The sequence below is a fragment of the Nyctereutes procyonoides genome, unplaced genomic scaffold (assembly GCF_905146905.1).
Source record: "Nyctereutes procyonoides isolate TBG_1078 unplaced genomic scaffold, NYPRO_anot_genome, whole genome shotgun sequence".
In the NCBI taxonomy this organism is placed as follows: domain Eukaryota; kingdom Metazoa; phylum Chordata; class Mammalia; order Carnivora; family Canidae; genus Nyctereutes; species Nyctereutes procyonoides.
In genome coordinates, this window is record NW_026575146.1 from 831,056 (window position 1) to 845,697 (window position 14,642).

General features: G+C 39.4%; 1 protein-coding gene across 3 annotated transcripts in view; it reads left to right on the forward strand.

The window, feature by feature from the left end:
* Positions 1-713: 713 nt before the first annotated feature.
* The window catches only part of AIG1 (androgen induced 1), a 237,631-nt gene continuing 223,702 nt past the window's right edge, over positions 714-14,642 (forward strand). For 2 of the 3 annotated variants that reach the window (XM_055311010.1, XM_055311011.1), the window contains exon 1: positions 714-904. In XM_055311010.1, the coding sequence (XP_055166985.1) occupies positions 764-904 (141 nt within the window). In that variant the 5' untranslated portion in view covers positions 714-763. Of the gene's footprint in view, positions 905-1,050; positions 1,422-14,642 lie in introns of those variants that run through there. The other variant, XM_055311012.1, reaches the window with a different exon arrangement.

Here is a 14,642-nt window from a genome sequence, read left to right on the forward strand (position 1 = left end):
TTACTGGAAGGCATTTATTTTCCTTCCATTAAGCTGAGGTGTCCTACGTTAGGAAAAAAAAAAGGGGGGGGGGAGAGCAATGCCAGTTTAACCCTCAAAGGACAAGTACTAAGTCACACGCTCGAGTTGTGCTTCCAAACTCAGAACGAGATGTTTCGAAGCAGCAAGAAACAGTTGCCTGCCTGACACCCCTTTCTCTATGACCCTTTTTTTTTTTTTTGACCTTTTGTTTATGAACCTCCTGCCCAAAGTTCCTAGGCCGCCCTGTCGTACCACGTACGGGCAGGCGGTTTACAGACCTCGGGCGGCGGAGCCCGGAGCCCCGGAGCCCCGGAGCCCCGCCCCCGCCCCGCCCGCAGGTGCCGCCCGCCGCGCCCCGCCGCGCGCTCCCCGAGCCCCGCCGCCCTCGGAGCCCGCGCACCTGACGCCCAGGGGGCGCCCCGGCCCGGCCTCCCGGGGCCCCGCGGACCAGGAGCAGAATGACGGAGATGACGAAAGAGCTGACGCCACGGCGCCCCGCCGCCGCCGCCGCCGCCGCTAGGGCCCGCCCGCCCTCCCGCGCAGGTCGCCGGGCGCTCACGGTCGCCGTCCCGCGGGGCGCGCCCGCCCCAGACCCCGCCTCCCCCGCCGCGCCGCGCCGCGCCGAGCCAGGGATCCCCCCCGGCGCCCGCCCCCGCGCGGCCTGCGCCGCCCGCCCCGCCCCGCCCCGCCGCGCCCCGCCCCGCCGCGCCCCGCCTTCCAGCCGGCAGGGCCTCTCGCGAACATGGCGCTCGTCCCGTGCCAGGTGCTGCGGGTGGCGATCCTGCTGTCCTACTGCTCTATCCTGTGCAACTACAAGGCCATCGAGATGCCCTCGCATCAGACCTACGGCGGGAGCTGGAAATTCCTGACGTTCATTGATCTGGTAAGGCCTTGCGCTCCCCTCCCCCGTGCGCCCCGCACCGAGTCCGCGTGTGTGCAGGGGTGGGTGGGTGCGGGCACCTGCGCGCGCGCCTCCAGCCTCCAGCCTCCAGCCTCCAGCCTCCAGCCGTGTCCTCGCCTCTTCCCCAGTGATGGCGTCTGAAGGCCTGGCTGCCCCCGCAGCAGCACCTCCGGACCACCGGTTACCCGGTGGCTGGGGCGCGAACGGAGGTGGGCACAGCCAGGTGGTGGGCTGTTTGGAGGGGAACGCGGACCTGCTGCTAAGAGGTGACTCGGAGAGAATCGCAGCTTAACAAATGGATCAGACGACCTTGATCGTGAGTGGCCTCAGACCCATTCGCCCTCAGCGTGCTTTCCAGAGCACTCACCGTGGGATCAAGTTGCAGCAACTGATGGAAGCTGGGTATTGTGTTGTCGAATCGCTTGGACCTTGCTCTGAAAGGACCACAGTCCTGGTAAAGAAGAGAAAGCGCCTAATAAAGTTGTCTTCTTTGCATCTCTTTTCTTGCCCATTGTCAGTAATTTACTTCTAACTTTCCTCCCAGAAACATTAGGGGAGAGGTTTTCAAAATGCATTACCAGTATGACTTTACACTCCTTATATTTCCACTTAAAAGTATGTTAATAGTTTGCAAACGCAGCTCTGTTGGCACAATAGGATAGCCTTGGCAGTTGCAGTTGTTTCTGTTTGTTTTGTTTTGTTTGTTTAAAAAAAAAAAAAAAGCTTATCCGCTTCTGGTACTAAAAAGGCTAGAGCGTAAGAATATGAGCATAAGGCCCAATAACGATACGGGGTGAAATCTAGGAGCTTGAGGGTGAAAGGTGACTAATTTAGACTGGGTGAAACACACACTCACCAATGACCAAATATGGATAGAGGGTTAGAACAAATCAAGGAATTCCAAGGCCTAGAGGAAACGTAGAAGCAAATCCTGGGATGACAGAACTGCCCATTCAAGATTATACACAAGGTAGACTGCACAATCAAGATCATAATCTATAATTGTGGACTCTCCATTTTGATGAAGAGAACATAATACGTGTTTTAAGATATTTCCAAAGGCTTAGGGTCCCTCAAAGAAATGCAGTCAGAGGACTTTTTGTTTAGAAATACCGCTTTATATTTGTTTCACGTTAGATCCTTTCAGAGAAGAATTTAAGTGCTTTTTCTCAGCAGTTCCCAAACTGTGCACATGCCTTTGGGCTTCAAGACTTCCCAGGGCATAGAGGGTTTCAAGGGTTTTAGTTTTCAGATCCTCAACTTCCATCTCTTTCTTGAAACTGATCTGCCTATGAGCATGGGTGCCTGCCAGCTCTCCTTTCTTCTTCCTCATTCATCCAAGGGATGAGCACATGACAAGGCTCCGTGCTGTATTTATCTGTTCTTTTTAGCATTCAGAATGCAGATTGTCACCAAGACTATCTTCACATTTGACTGAAAAAAACGAAGTCAGACTTGTTTTGACAGAAAGTCTTATTGGGTTGATTGGCTTGTCAATGAGGATTGGCTCTGCCAATTATGTTATGGAGCAGACATTTTCCATAGATTGAATGGTGAAATCTGCAGCCCTGAGGTTCTGATAAATATGTATCAGAGCATATGAAATCATGTTCCTTTTTCAAGTGCTTTATGTTAAAAATGTTTAGATGTTATTTAAAAATATGTGCATAGATTTTCGGAATTCTGTTTTAGAGGCTATGCAAATAAAAGTCCTCCTGGATCACTACCTATCCCAATCCTTAATCAGATCTCAAAGTTGGCCTGCTTGAGTGTTGCCAACAAGCAGTGCTGAGCTGAAATATGGATGGAGATCCTACCGGGGTCATGGGAACTATGAATAGTTCTCAGAAGCACCTTTGTTTTAGCTATAGTTTTGGGGGAGTGAGGGTGGAGGTCAGCAGGTGAGAGGGGTAGAAATTGCGGGTATCAGTTAAAAGGGTGAGAGATGTCTACTTCTCACATTGGCATTGCTTACTGTGTGTTAAAAAAACAAGGCTTTCAGGAAACAGTATACCTCTCATGACCTTTGTGTGACATCATACCACAATAGAGCCAATTTGACTCTACGTAAACTGCCATACGATTTATATTTTAGCATTTGATGACTGGACGTGCCTGTTTTAAGTATTTAATCACCACAAATATACACTTATCTACTAGAATTCAGGCCATAAATTCAGATTTGATTCAGTTTGTTTCATATTTAGATTCCGTGTAGGGCCTTCAGCCAGTTATTCAGACTTTTTACTTTCTATGACTTATGATTGAAATACAATAATTATCTTTAGTCAAGGATTCCTGTGAGAAAGTATGTCTGGAACATATTCATAAAAACATTCATTCAAAGTGTTATTTTTTTAATTATTCGAGATTTAGAGGCTTTAGAGCTTATAGATTGTATAGTTGTTGAAATAGTCACCTGCTCAGCCCTTAGTAATGGCATGAAAAAAATAGGCTACTTTTATTTTTTGCATGTTTAAAACAAACTATAAACGTTATTACTTAGTGTGTTGGACAATTTTAATGATTCTAAGCTCATTGGAACAATTTTGGAGGAGGATTTAGCTTCTGAAAGTTTAATGAGAAGCCCCTTTTTCTAGCCAAGTTGGATTGCATCAGAACATTATCCTGGAGGCCACAGTCTGATTGCATGTTCCACAGCATCAGTTTCCCGGAATGTAAGTCAGGAGTTTCAGGCTACATGGATCCAGGAGCAGATGGCAGTGGCTATTCTGGCTATATCCATTATCTTTCATTGAGTATCAGAGTCATCCCAATAGAATCAGAGCTCATGGCTAAGGACCGAAACACAAGTTATTACTGTTGGTAATCTTACATTGTTCCTCCCCAACAACTTCTTTTCCTAGCATTGAAAAACTGTAGGAGGACTAAAGTATTTTGAAAATCCAAATTAGTAAATAGAAATGGAACGCTGCTTTGAGGTGCCCTCAAAGATGTCTACATCTTAATCCCTAGAACTGGTGAGTATGTTAGGTTATGTGGCAAAGGAAATTAAGGTCCCTAGTCAGCTGACCTTAAATAGGGCAGTTGTCTCGGATTATCCATATGGCCCCGTGTAATCACAAAGATTCTGAAAATGGAAGGAGGCAGAAGGGAAGAGTCGATTGGAAGAAGATGTGAATGTGAAAGAAAGTCACCGAGTGGCACAATGCTGCTGGGTTAGAAGGTGGAGGAAGGGGCCAAGAAGCCAGGGAGTGTGGGAGTTGTGTAGAAGCCGGAAAGGACAGGAAATAAATTCTTCTCTAGAGCCTCGAGAAGAAACCAAGTCCTGCTGATACTTTTATTTTAGCCCAGTGAGACCCATTTTGGACTTCTGGCCTCCAGAACTATAAAACAATAAATTTGTGCTGTTTAAGCCACTGAATTTATGGTAATTTGTTATAGCAGCAAGAGAAAACTAGTACACTTGGTTTTAAACCCTCTGATCCAGAAAAAAACTTAAATGTGGTTGTACTTATGCAGTGACTCAGCTAGTTCTTTATGTATATTAGGTAACTGGTTAATTTTAGCTTTAGCTTTAACCAAAATGCAGGTTTTTGCCTCCTGCATCCACAAAACGACGCAGAGGAGACATAGCAATGGGCAGTATGAGAGTCTATCAAAACTGAACAGCATTGGAAAAACTAGGTCTTTACTGTGAAGTATTTTGGAATCTATCGTTACACAACAGACCATGCCAGGAAGACTACTCTCATAACTAGAAATAAGCTAGAAGGAAAGAAAATCTAAATAAACTAATGTCTATTTCCTTAGCCAGTATCACAGCTAATGAATTTTCTTGAAATGATAGACTCGTTCACTTATTTGCTGATTAAAGGATAATTCTCCAAGTTTTGCAGTGATTGCTTCCAAAGGTAGTCAAAATGAAGAATCAGAATAAAACCAGAATAAACAAATTAAAAGAAAAAGGCAATTGTATGTTGAGGCCTCAAAGTAGTGCTGGAGTAGAATAGATGTTTCGTAAATATTTGAATAAATGGAAACTTTCCAAATATTCAGTGAGCGTACTTGCCCAGTTTCTTCCTAAAATATTCAAAATAACAGGGACTTTTGAAATGTACCAATCAAAATTGTATTTCAATGCATATGGTATAGAATCGGAATCAACCTCTTTGAAAAACATGAACTGGACATTTGTTATCTAAAAAAATTAAATTTAAAACATATTTCAAAATACATATAAGGTGACTTTTACCATAGCATAATTAAAAACATGTCATAAAAAATTGCAACTTTAAGATAAAAGAGACAAATATGTATTAGGCTATGTAACCTATCGGGATAGGTTATTGCTATTCAAAAGCAAATTTAGCTAATCTTCAGGCAACCAAGGCAAAAAAGAATACATATTTGATTGCATCGTCCCTAGCATTAGAATAAAGGAGGCGGAAGCGTGTAGCAATTTATCAGGAAAAATAGAGTGGTTCTTTCCAGGTACTGACTTTTCAAGGCTATTTCTCTCTCAGACTGTCATATAAAGGACATTGGATAGCATAATAGATAATGCCTTTGATTTTTAGCAGAATATATAGAAATATTCTTAAAATTTATGTTTCTTACATCGTGATTTTATGAAAGCCAAAACCATGGTCTTATATTTTGACTGGGTGAAGGCCTTTTTGTAGAGCCTTAAAATAATATAATCTAGATATTTATTTTTGTTCTCTAAATCTTTATTGCAAAAGAATTTAAGAAAATCACAGAGGGAGCAGAATAAAAAAGGGCTCAGATGTTGAAAACCTTGGGGTGTTCAAAGAGGAGAAACTGGTCAAGTATACCTGGGGGATACATTTTTTTTTTTTTTTTGCTTTTAGACATGCTAAGAATTTTTGACGTTTTAAAAAATATTAAAAAGAATTAATTGCATAAGTATACTAGCTAAAGCATTTAAGTTTGTCTTATATTTACTTATGTACTATAGTTCATGGCTTAATTTTAAATAGGAAATAAAATATCTTGAGAAGAGATTCTGTGTATCATTATGTAACTATGGTACTTAGTTTTGCCAATCAAAAACCACAGAGTGCCATGTGGAGGCCAGTAGTTCATTGAGTACTCTGAACAAAATTAGGTGGGTTTTTTTGTTTGTTTGTTTTGTTTGGATATTATACAAAGAGGGTAAAACTGCACTTTTTTTTTTTTCCAGTAGAATTAAACTTGACCCTAAAATGTGCACATAAACTTTAAGGATGAATTTTTTTTTTTTTTAACCTGAGGAAGAATTGTTGAGTATAATACTTCACATAGAATCCTCTTCACTCTCTTTCAAACTGTTTCTTTTGGGTTAGACATAAAATAGGGGCCTGGTTTTGTCAGAGTGGGGGAAAAATAGTTGATGATAGAATCACCCATTCCCTTTCTTAGTTGCAAATGTTATTGACATTACAGAAAGTCACCTGACCACGAGTTGAGGTCACTTTTTTTCCCCATCCCCACCATCCACCATGTCTGGTATAACATTTAGCAAAATTGGTAGCTGCTCTTGAGGGTTTTCATTTGTTTTGCTGTGTTCCCCTGAAATGTCATATGTTTCTGTGGAAGTGTGAACAATAATACAATTTTCCATATTGAATCAGATGTTCCTGTGACCCAAGCATTTTTGGAAAAATCTTACTGCTTCAGATTCCATAACAGCATCGCTTTCTTTTGTGTCTGGCAGCCTATGGCTAGACAGTTAAAGGGCCCATTTCTTACCTGCAGGGCAGTCGTGTCAGGATACAGTGAATACAGAGCGCTCTTTGAATGTGAAAGGCCCCCTTGATCAGATCCATTGTGGAGTGGAGCAAAATATGGAAGGTAGCTTTGATAAGCTAGATCAAGATATGCTAATCAGGAATAACCAGAGAAACTGCTTGAATTTGCAAAGTGGCAAGAATTACTATCATTTTGAGGCTTGAAAAAATAGAATGTATTCATTACAGTGCTTTAGAAGCATCGAATTCTAGAAAATCAGCCAGACAATGGCCTCACCCCTTTGTATTGACTTAAATTTAGACCTCTGAGACTGTTATAATTTAAAATTTTAATATCAAAAACAATACATAGGATTATAGAGAATTTGTACAATACAGAAAGCCATAGAGAAGATAGTATATTACATTTTAGTGATCCTTAATTTTCTGTTCATTATAGTATTTTAGTGCTTCAAGGTGGTATTTATTTATTTATTTTTGCTTTAAAAAGATTTATCTATTTATTTGGGAGAGAGACAGTAAGAGAGAGAAGGAGCTGGGGAAGGGTGGAGAGAGAGAGAGAGTCTTGAGCACACTCCTTGCTGAGTGCCGAGGCTGACACAGGGCTCGAACTCAAGACCCCAAGATCATGACCTGAGCTGAAACCAAGAGTTGGAAGCCTAGATACTGAGCTACCCAGCCACCCCAAGATGGTATTTATTTCAGAGCTTTATATACACACAGAAACATACATAATCAGATTGCAGATGTATGTGTATATATGTATATGTACATATATATAGTTAGATTTCACAAAAAATTACATTCTTTGCAAAGTTATTTTTAAATTATAGAGAAAAATATTTGTCACTCAGAAATACCAATATTAGTATTTTGGTATTTGCCTTTTGAGCCATATATGTGTGTGTGTGTGTGTGTGTGTGTGTGTGTGTATACAGAGAAAACAAAAATACAGTATATCATGTGGTTTGCATACATTCATTCTTTAAATTAACATACACCAAAATTCACTTTTTGGTGTACAATTCAGTGATTTTTTTTTGACAGATGCATAGAATCATGTAGCCAGCACCATAATCACATAAAAATATTCTTTTATGTTGACCCCTTATGGTCAAATCCTTCCCTAGGACCACAGGTTTGTTTTCTATTCCTATAGTTTTACCTTTCTAGAAAATATATATAAGGTATACCATCTATAGCCTATGAGTCTGGCTCTTTTCATTTAGTGAAATGCATTTTAGATTCATCCATGTTGTATATATTGATAGTTTGTTCCATTTTATTGCTAAGTAGTATTCCATGTTATTGATGTACCACTTTATCAATCCATTCATAAGTTAAAGCACATTTGAGTTTTTTTCTAGTTTGAGGTGATTAGGAAAAGAGCTTCTATAAACATTTACATATAAGTTTTTGTATGAATGTGAGGGTTTTTTTTTCCTTTTTTTTTTTTTTTGTAGGTACCCAGAAGTGGAATTTTTTGGTTATATGGAAAGTATATGTTTGACTTGATAGAGACCACCAAATTATTTTCCAGAGTGGATGTGCCATGTGGCATTGCCATTAGCAATGCATGAAAGTTTCACTTGCTCTGTGTCCTCATTAGTACATAGCATTGTCAGTCTTTCTTCTATTTTAATGGGTCTGGCCCTTGTTTTTTGTTGCTGTTGTTTTGTTCAAGATACGGGGGTGCCTGGTGGCTCAGTTAAGCATCTGCCTTCAGCTCAGGTCATGATCCAAGGTCCTGGGATGGAGTCCTGCATCAGGCCATCTGCTCAGTGGGGAGTCTGCTTCTCCTTCTCTCTCTGCTACAGCTCCCCTTGCTTGTGTGTACATGCTGTCTCTGTCAAATGAATAAATAAATTTTTTTCAAAAAAAATTAATTCTTTCTATGATTTTGTCATTTCAAGGATCTTATATAAATGAAATTTTATGCATATGACTTTTTAGAATTGGATTTTTAATTCTCTGGAGATTCACCCAAATTGTTGCATCTGTCAATAGTTTGTTCCTTTTTTATTGCTGAGTAGTATTTCATGGTATGAGTGTACCACAGTTTAACTAGTCACCCATTTAAAGGACATCTAGATTGTTTCCAGTTTTGAGCCATTATGAATAAAACAGCTATGAACATTCATGCACAGTTTTCTATGTGAACATAAGTTTTCATTTCCCTGGCATAAATATTCAGGAAGACAATTGCTGGGTTGTATGGTGGTTGCAAACTTAGTTTTAAAAGAAACTTCCCAGGACAAGAGTTGTTACACCATTTTTTATTTCTATTAGCAATGTGTGAGCCATACAGTTTCTCCTCATTCTTGCTAGTTATTTGATGTTATTCTTCATTTTAGTCATTTTTGATTGGTGAGTAGTGATATCTCATTGTAGTTATAACTTGCATTTCTGAAATGGCTAATAATGTTGCACAATTTTCCATGTGCTTACTTGCCATGTGTAACTGAAACAAATAGTATTGTTTTGTTTATTAGTTTATAGTATATAGAGATGGTAAACTCACTTCTTCATTCTAAGAGCTTTGATAGATTCCATGGAAATTTCTTTTTTTTTTTAATGTGAACAGTCATGTCATCTGCTAATAGAGACAGTTTTCTTTGTTTTTTCTTTTTTCTTTTAATATTTATTCAGAGAGAGAGAGAGAGAGAGAGAGAGAGAGGCAGAGACACAGGCAGAGGGAGAAGCAGGCTCCACACAGGAAGCCCAATGTGGGACTCTCTCCTGGGTCTCCAGGATCACACCCCAGGCTGCAGGTGGCGCTAATCCGCTGCGCCACCGCGGCTGCCCTAGTTTTCTTTTTTTATTTCCAATCTTCATAGCTTTTATTTCTTTTTCATGTTTTATTACATTGGTTAAGACCTCAAGTACAATACTGGACAGAAGTTGTGAGAGTGGATCCTCTTTCCTTATTTCTTTTTCAGGAAGAAAATAGTCTTTTGCAATTAATTATGAACTATATAAATCGTGTTGCAAATACACTTTATCAATGTGAGTACATTTTCTTCTATTCCTAGTTTGCTGAGAATTTCCTTTTTCAGCTCTTCTTTCTCCATGACTTCTCCCATATACTCCAGCTCTCAGATGCTCCTTTTCTTGGTTCCTCTGGCCAGAAAGATGGAATCCTTTCAGAATTTTAGCCTTCCATACTGTCATGTAGTCCTACCAATTGGGGCTGCCTTTACAGTGGTAAAGCAAGAGAAAAAAAAATACCCCCCCCCTTTCATACAAGAGGGCTTTCTTTTTCCCAGTTCCTCTGGCTAGAGAGATGGATTTTCCTTGGGGTTTTAAATACTTGTACTGTTGCCAAGGCAGCTTTGTAACAGAGGGAAATGAAAGGAGGAAAAGTGTGGGCGGGGGAAGGTCTCCTTTCCAATCTCTAGCACACGGGAATTTTCTTCCCAGTCTTCTGGCTAGAAAGAATTTCTCCTGAAATTTTTGCTATCAGTGCTTGCTGTACAGCTCCAATACTCAGCTTGCCCTCAGGTCAAATCTAAGGAAAAAAGGAAAATTAAAAAACATGAACTGGTCCTTATTCAAGTTTTTATGTTAATTCCCAATCCACCTGCTCTGGGTACTTTTCAAAGTCCTCAGGTAGCTGCCTTTTGTATTCTTTTAAGTTCTTAGTTGTAATTAGTGAGGGTGATAGGCTATAGTCAGATTTCACCATCTTGACTGACACCAGAAGTAGCTTACATATAATTTTAATGCCTACTTTTTCCATCTAGCGTATTTTGATAACATTTGCCTCTGCCTTTATACATTCTTCCATAATATCATTTTTAATGATTGCATATTCCTTAATACAGATGCTCGTATTCATTATCTCAGTGAATATATGAATAGATAAATCTTTACACACATTTGTGATTATTTTCTTTGGATAAATTCTTAGAAGCAGAATTGCTATGCTAAAGTCATCAAGAGGTTATCTTAACTTTAAATCAATCAATTTACACACTTTCCCATATTTGGAGTACTTATTTCTTTATATTCTTGCTTGAGACTATGAATAGAAATACTTCCACTGATCAATCAAGGTCCTTAAACTTCACAATGTCCTGCCCTGTAAATATTTCCTCACATATCTCATAAATGTAAGTGACTAGCTGTCTTTGACTCCATGGTTACAAAGATCAGTGATATTAGGCACATTTAATTTGGGGTCATAAATCTTCAATTGTCCAAAGCATCCTAATTAGAATAGAATTGACATGGTTAAAGTAAGCAAGAATAATCTTGTATACATAATAATCATGGATTTGCTTGTACATTCTGTTCGTCTTGCCTTAAAATTGTACTTTAGCTGAGTCATGAGTGATTTGAAAAGTCAACAGCAGAAGTCAACATCAGGAGTCTGAAGACTGTTAACATTACACATCTTTTTCTTTGTAATTATACTAATACATCTTTGCTATTTTATTTTTTTAAGATTTCATTTATTTGAGAGAGAGAGAGCACAAGCAAGGGGAGTGGCAGAGGCAGAGGGAGAAGCAGGCTCCCTGCTGAGCAGGGAACCCCATGTGGGGCTTGATCCCGGACCCTGAGATCACAACCTGAGCCTAAGGCAGATGCTTAACTGACTGAGCCACCCAGGTGCCCCCATTTTCACTATTTTAAAAAAGATATATGAACATTACAAATGCATATAGAATGGGGATATATCCTCTTCTAAATTATGAAAGCATGCGTTCTATGCCAGAACCGATCACTTCTGTGTCAGCTCAGGTCTTGTTCAGAGAATCAAGATGGCATTTAAATTCCATAGTTTGAGTGCATTTAGGGAATGAATGATTTTCATGGGTGGACCAGGTATACAGAAGTCACCAGATACAATACAGAACTTGTAGTCTAGTAACAGGGAGGCAGGCTACCACTGCTAGGCCAGAGCAGTGACTTTTGGTGCTCATGCAGCATGTGGGGACTCTTCAGGGATTGTGTAAGCCAAACAATACCCCAAGTTTTCTTTTCTTCCTCTGTCTGAGTTCCTGCCAGTACTCCTCATTGTTTAAACCCTATAAGAAGTCTTAAGGGTAAGAAAGCCTCTTCATGCAATGCACATAGATCTACCAAAGTGAATAAAGGAAAAATTATTAAATTTCAATCTCCTACCACAAATACATCAGAAGTCTCTGGCTAATTTGCAATTATTTGTATCTGATGTAGGAACATTTGTGTTTCACAAGTTATTAATTTACAGTCAAATATATAAAATGATAATTCATAACATACAACTTTTAGTATACTTTCGGTTTATTGGAGAATTACATACAACTCATTATATCCCTATTACAAAAAGGCTTTATAGCATAAGAGGTGAGCACTTAGGTTTAAGAGTCAGATTGAATTTGAATCCCAGCCTTTCCATCTATCACTTCTCTGATTCGGGGTAAATTTATTATCTTCTCTAAGGCCTAATTTTTTTTCATCTGTTAAATGGGCATAATAATAGTATCTATCACATACAGTTGTGAGGATTAAATAAGATAGTTGTATAAGCCAATGCCTGTCATGTATCAAATACTTGGTAAGTGTTATCTGATATTATTATAATTGTTAATATATACCTGTAGTCAGGATTTAAGGGGACCATGGTCATTTTAGGATGAAAGTAATGGCATTACACTATAGTGGTCAGAAAAGATAGAGAGTTCAATGATTAAATACATAGGATCTGGAGTAAAACCTTGACTTTGTGCCTTAGTTTCTTCATCTGAAAATTGGGGATGACAGAAATATATTTATGTATATGTGTGTGTGCATATATAAAACATACATATATGTGTATAGACAGATATGAAAGAAGGAATGATGTCAAACGTTCAGAATTTATAGACATTTGTTCTCTACAGTTTGAGAGAATATAGCCCATGAAAGCTAGGGCTAGTGAAATTGTTTCCAAATATGTAATTGTTAGCCTCCCATACCTGCTGGTCTAAAAGCTGAGATGATATCGGAGTACCTGGGTGGCCCACTCCATTGAACATCCGATTTCAGCTCAGGTCATGATTTCAGGTTTGTGAGATGGAGCCCCTCCCTCACAGGGCTCCAAGCCTCAGTGGAGTCTGCTGGTGATTTTCTCTCTCCCTCTCCGTCTGCCCCTCCCCTGGCTTTCGTGCATGGGCTCCCTCTCTAAAATAAATAAATAAATCTTAAAACAAAAAACAAAAACTGAGATGATGGTTCTTAAGCTCTTGTTTCTGATTCAGAGATAAATTATCTGGAAGGACTTATTTTTTTTATCCCAGAGGGTAGATCTGGAAGGCAGCCAAAGTGTTGTCTGACTGGTTTCTGTAAAATCCAGAAAATAAGAGGGCAGGAAGAAAGTAGGAAGAGGGCTAACAGAAGTACATTGCATTCTGGGAGATGTCTTATATATAAAACAAAGTGTTGGAGCTTCCTGTTAGTAACAAGACACCGGTTAGCAGTGTACTCTTGTCTTGGATTTATAGTTTCTTTTTCATGTGCTCCATTAATTCTGTGTGTTAGAGAACCAACCTCTAAGTCCAGGGAAATGCTTTCTCAATAGAGCAGAGGTTATTTACCAGGAAGCTTACAAAATTCTACACAGACCTAATGAGACCAAATAATTCGTAGCAGAGATATGCTTTAGTGAGCACGTGAGAATGCTTGTAATTGGTGACTGTAGTACTAAGCTGAGCAGTGTTAGTAGTTTTTGCTGCTTCTATTGAAGTTTACATGGATGAATATAAATTGTTATGCCTAAACTGGCTTAATTATCTTTTCTAAACCATTAGAATGCTTTTATCATTGGTCAATCTCAAAGGTCAATCCCAGTCTTATTGAGGCCTATCTTGAATGAGAATGACTAAGATATTTTATTTTATTTTTTTAGGGAGCATGACCAAGATTTTAAAGACCTCGCTTAATCAGACTGCTCCCCTCTTCACTCTTTAATTGTGATTTCAAATAACATAGAATTAAAAAGAAGAACAACTTTGTGTTATTGTCACTGTAAATAAGACTTAAGCCTGATACTTCACAATATGAATTTCCTTGGATTAAGATTTCATTTGTGTTTATGCTACCATGTTGCTATACTGATATGGTCAATCAATTCAATCAATACTATATGACAATAATGGATAAGCAGTTTTACTTTTTTAAATATTTACTTATTTATTCATGAGAGACACATACAGAGAGGCAGAGACTCAATCTGAGGGAGAAGCAGGCTCTCTGCGGAGAGCCCAGTGTGGGACTCGATCCTGGGACCCCAGAATCACGTCCTGAACCGAAGGCATACACTCAACCACTGAGCCACCCAGGTGTCCCTGACAAGCAGTTTTCTTAATGACTTCTCTATCTTTGAAAAAAATAATTTCAAAAGAAGAAAAAAAGGTATGCTTCAATCAAAAAGTGTATCTCTATCAAACATAAGTTAGAAGTAAAGAGGAATAGGGCAGCCCGGGTGGCTCAGCGGTTTAGCGCCGCCTTAAGCCCAGGGTGATCCTGGAGTCCCGGGATCGAGTTCCGCATCAGGCTCCCTGCATGGAGCCTGCTTCTCCCTCTGCATGGAGCCTGCTTCTCCCTCTGCCTGTGTCTCTGCCTATCTCTCTGTCTCTCATGCATAAATAAATCTTTGTTAAAAAAAAAAGAAGTAAACAGGAATATATCATAGTTACTGTAATACAATTGGCAATTGCTTTATTTCTACTTTACATTTTTACTGGGGGGAAACCTAGCATTATAGTTTAAAATGAATATTTTCTAATAATATTTAAACCTTTTCCATATATTAACACCAGTTAAACTCATAATTTGACTGTGACAAACATATCTGAGCCAATTTCTGTTTGCCACAGAAAGCCATTATAATGTGACCTAATTTGACATTTAAAAAAATTGCCATTAGTGACCTTTGGCACAAATAGAAAGGGAGCAGCACTGTACCAGAAGATCTAAATCATAAAGGAAAAGTGAGATTTTTTTTTCCTAGAAGAATGCCTGTCAGATGTAACCTTCCTTGC